The 3,797-nt window shown below is 47.0% G+C and overlaps 1 protein-coding gene across 1 annotated transcript in view; it reads left to right on the forward strand.

The window, feature by feature from the left end:
• Window positions 1-3,245, forward strand: part of gpr37l1b (G protein-coupled receptor 37 like 1b) — a 3,969-nt gene extending 724 nt beyond the window's left edge. The window contains exons 2-4 of the mRNA XM_061074091.1: window positions 1,484-1,792; window positions 2,221-2,592; window positions 3,072-3,245. Of these exons, the coding sequence (XP_060930074.1) occupies window positions 1,484-1,792; window positions 2,221-2,592; window positions 3,072-3,245 (855 nt within the window). The remainder of the gene's footprint in view (window positions 1-1,483; window positions 1,793-2,220; window positions 2,593-3,071) is intronic.
• Window positions 3,246-3,797: the final 552 nt, after the last annotated feature.

The raw sequence follows: 3,797 nt of genomic DNA on the forward strand, positions 1-3,797 counted from the left end.
ACAGCTTTAAACTTGTTGCCTTTTATTTTGACATGAACACTGACATGTGAAGGTGGTTCTCATATTATCTGAACTGCTGACACGTCATTTGCCAGCTCGCAGTTTTCTTCTTCTCTGGTTTTTTGGGGTCACTGCTGATCCTCAGTGAAGCAGCATCGTGTCTTTGCTCCACAGCGCCCCCGTTGGACAGAATGTCCACAGGACTTAAGGGAGTTGTTTGAGATTTGGGTTTGGAACTCAAACTGTCCTCAGCAGAAACCCAAGCTGCTCTTGAGAGTCAGTTGTCATGGCAACCTGTTACCAAGGCCACTGGAATGTCCTGCCGCTGCTTTCATGGTTTGACAGGAACAAATTTGGGGTGAAGATGTTTTTGAATGATGTGTAACCTCGTCTCTGGCGGCCATGTTGGAGGCCCTGAGGTCTGGGAACAGCCGATCATCTCAATCAGCCTCAATGCATAAAATGAGGAATGAGGAGCATCTTATGAAGTTATACTTTAGTAAAATAATGAAATACTTTATATTTTGGCTCATCAGCTCCACGTTGTCATAAGAATCTGAGTTGGTTTTGAAGATGAGAAGTTTGTTGTCGTCTCATGAGGCAAAATAAAATACAGATTATATGGCCTGTTGAAACAAAAACTGGTTCTAAACCTTTTGTGTTGGAATAAACTTTAACAAGTAGCTATTGCTAAAGTTTGTGTTGATAATTACACGTCTATATTCGACAAAACATAATTTTAGCTTCTAAGAGCAATTTTGATGTTTTAATCACTTAAATAGAAAGGTAAATAGTTATGGCGCTAGTTATAACAATAATAACAAAAGTGAACTCCTTTGTGATCTTTTAATGTCGGCTCCAGTCGCAGGTTCTTCGTTGTCTTTAAGCGCTTCAGCGAGATGCATTGACTTATGGGTAATTTTTCTTGTCAACTTCCGGTGAACTGATAGTTCCTAGTTCCCTTTGAACTGAGCGTGATGGTTCCGTATGGTTTGGGTTCTCATGCACTTCCCAGTTCACTACTGGGCGATCGGAACGCACCCAATCAATGCAAAGGTCCTTCTTCTTCTGGTGTTTGTTTCTTAAGTTACCAAACTGCTTCTGAAGCGATATCACCCCCTTGTGGACTGGATGAGGCTTGACTCTGCTCTCAAGGTTAAGAAGTGTTAATGCCGCCAGCGTTCAACCCTCAACTCTTTTATTTTGCTCCCATGTGTTGTTGTAGTTTTGTTTTTCTTTATAGCAAATATTCTAAAGGTACAGATACTTAAATTACATATAACATGATATTTTAGATTTTAGCAGCAACAGAGGGGTTTAACATTTAAATTTTGATTCCAACATTCGTATTGGTGTACAGTGAGTCTGCTGTAGGTGTTGAATGTGCAGGTGTAAAAGTGTGACTGACATGAGACTGACCACAACCTTTACATCGAGTCTGTTTGATAAAGAACTGACAGGTTTGCTCTCCTTGTCCGTGCAGGTTGTGTCTCTGGGCATCACCTCCTTCACCTTATGCGCTCTGGGAATCGATCGTTTCCACGCCGCCACCTCCTCCTCCCAGCCCAAGGCCCGGCGGGTGGAGCGCTGCCGCTCCGTGCTGCTGAAGCTGGTGCTGGTGTGGCTGGCCGCTCTGCTCCTGTCCAGCCCTGAGATCTTCTTGTGGCAGCTCAGCCAGACGGTGTCTCCATCCAGCGGCCGGCTGGTGGACTCCTGCATCATCACCCCCACCTCGCCTCTGTCCCTCCACCTGCCGGACTCCCTCCACTCGCTGCTGCTCAGGTATCACCAGGTGAGCGTCTCTTCTGTCCCTGATAACTACCGGACTTCATGGTCCTTCTTCTCTTTACTAGAAGGAGCTGAGTCGGTCCTGCTACATATCACAGTCCTGCCGTTAAATGCAAAAACCTCTCAAGGAATCTTTTCACACCTGAAAGTCTGAAGCTTCATGTTTGTGCCATAGTTTCATTTGATCTGTTAGTTCTGGTTTCACGTTGTAATTTAGGGACTAAAGAATATTGTCTGACATACATACGTCCTGTCTTCATCACCTACGTGGGCGGAGTCCACCTATACTTGACTCTGATTGGTTTGTAGACAGCGTCTGACGTGGGCTTGTTGTTAGTTGGGGGGGTTGTTATCTTTCTGTCTGAAAGGAGAAAATTAACAAAGAAGTTACCAAAGTAATACCATGACCCGTATTCTGTTCCTCTCCTTCAGGGTCGTATGTGGTGGAGCTTCGGCAGCTACTTCTGCCTCCCGGTCCTCTTCACCATCCTCTGCCAGATGGCGACCCGCAACGTCAACAGCGACTACAGCTCCGCCAAAAAGAAGCACGACCACGACGACCGCTGCTCCAATCAGAAGCGTCAGCAGCACCAGGCGGTGGAGCGGCAGCTGAACTGCACGCTGCTGGCGCTAGCCGTGGTGTACGGCATCTGCGCTCTGCCCGAACACATCTGCAACATCACTCTGGCCTACACGCACATCGCCGTCTCTGAAGACACGGCCGCCATGTTGGCTCTGCTACATCACTTCCTGTTGTTCTTCAAGTCATCGGTGACACCTGTGCTGCTGCTGTGTCTCTGTAAGGTGAGTCATAGACAACACACACAACCATAGACTTTCACAGGAAGGAGACGTGAAGCCAAAGGGCCTAAAGCCTGTTCTCTGTGGGATGACCAGAAGGAACCACTGGGTTAAAAGAAGTCAGTTTCTATAGAAGTCTAGAAAATTACTCAACTTCTTTTTCCTCAGGAGTTTATGTCTTGATGTCTAGATTCAAGTCTTCTTCAGTACAGCTGATGTTCATTTAGTAAACTATGATCCGTTGAGAGTCAAAGGTTAAAGCACCTGATACTTTGGGGCCTGGACCCATGAGTCCATTTGGGTTTTATAGGTGGGCGTGTCTTCAAGTTCTCAGACTCCATCGCCGTTTCTCAGAACATGGTTACTTCTGGTTTGAATAAAAACAAGATGGCACTGAACAAAACGTCAAACTGAGGCCTCACAGACACGTTGTGTTGTTCTCTGATGAACTCATGATGACTCGGCCTCTTGTTGTGTTGCAGGCTCTCGGCCAGGCCTTCATGGACTGCTGCTGCTGCTGCTGTCAGGAGTGTCAGCCCCACACGGCCCAGGGGTCACCCGGCTCCGCCCAGGTCAAACTGAAGGTGGCCAGTGAGACGTCCATCTTATTTGACAAGGCTAAAGACACGTCCACCATCTTGTCCATCTCCAGCTAGAGCCCCTTTAACCATCAGTCCATCATTTCCTCCTGCATAAGTCAATCATGTCCATTCTGCTCGTCCTTCCTTGATGTTTAACTGGTCCTTTCTCTTCTTCCATGTTTGCCATCAACCCTGTTCTCTTTCTCCCACCTGTTCTTTCCATGGATTCTTCTTTTTCTTTCTCTCGGTCCTCTCCTCCTCTGTATGATATTCCCTCTATGGACACAGTGCTCCCCCCTCCAGCTTCCTCCCTGTGCAGGAAATGAGGTTTAATCTGTAGTGAGTTTAGAAAAGTTGCTGTACTTGCACAACGAGCTGTCGTGAAGCAGGAGCTTGTTTCCGGACTCTCCCAGTGGGACTCTTCTCTCCAGCTCCCTGCTGAGATGTGTGTGAAGTGAATGGAAAAACAACGGATGCAGAAAAGATGGAAGATCCTCGATGTTCGTTGCACCTGAGACGGACGATGCAACGCTGAAATGTTCACGTGGTTTATGGAGAAGCAGCAGAAGTTCACATGTGTGGTTGGTTTGTTCAGAGGCTGCGGCCGAGCCCGACGGTAGTTTGAAT

This window comes from Limanda limanda, chromosome 7 (assembly GCF_963576545.1).
Source record: "Limanda limanda chromosome 7, fLimLim1.1, whole genome shotgun sequence".
Classification (NCBI taxonomy): domain Eukaryota; kingdom Metazoa; phylum Chordata; class Actinopteri; order Pleuronectiformes; family Pleuronectidae; genus Limanda; species Limanda limanda.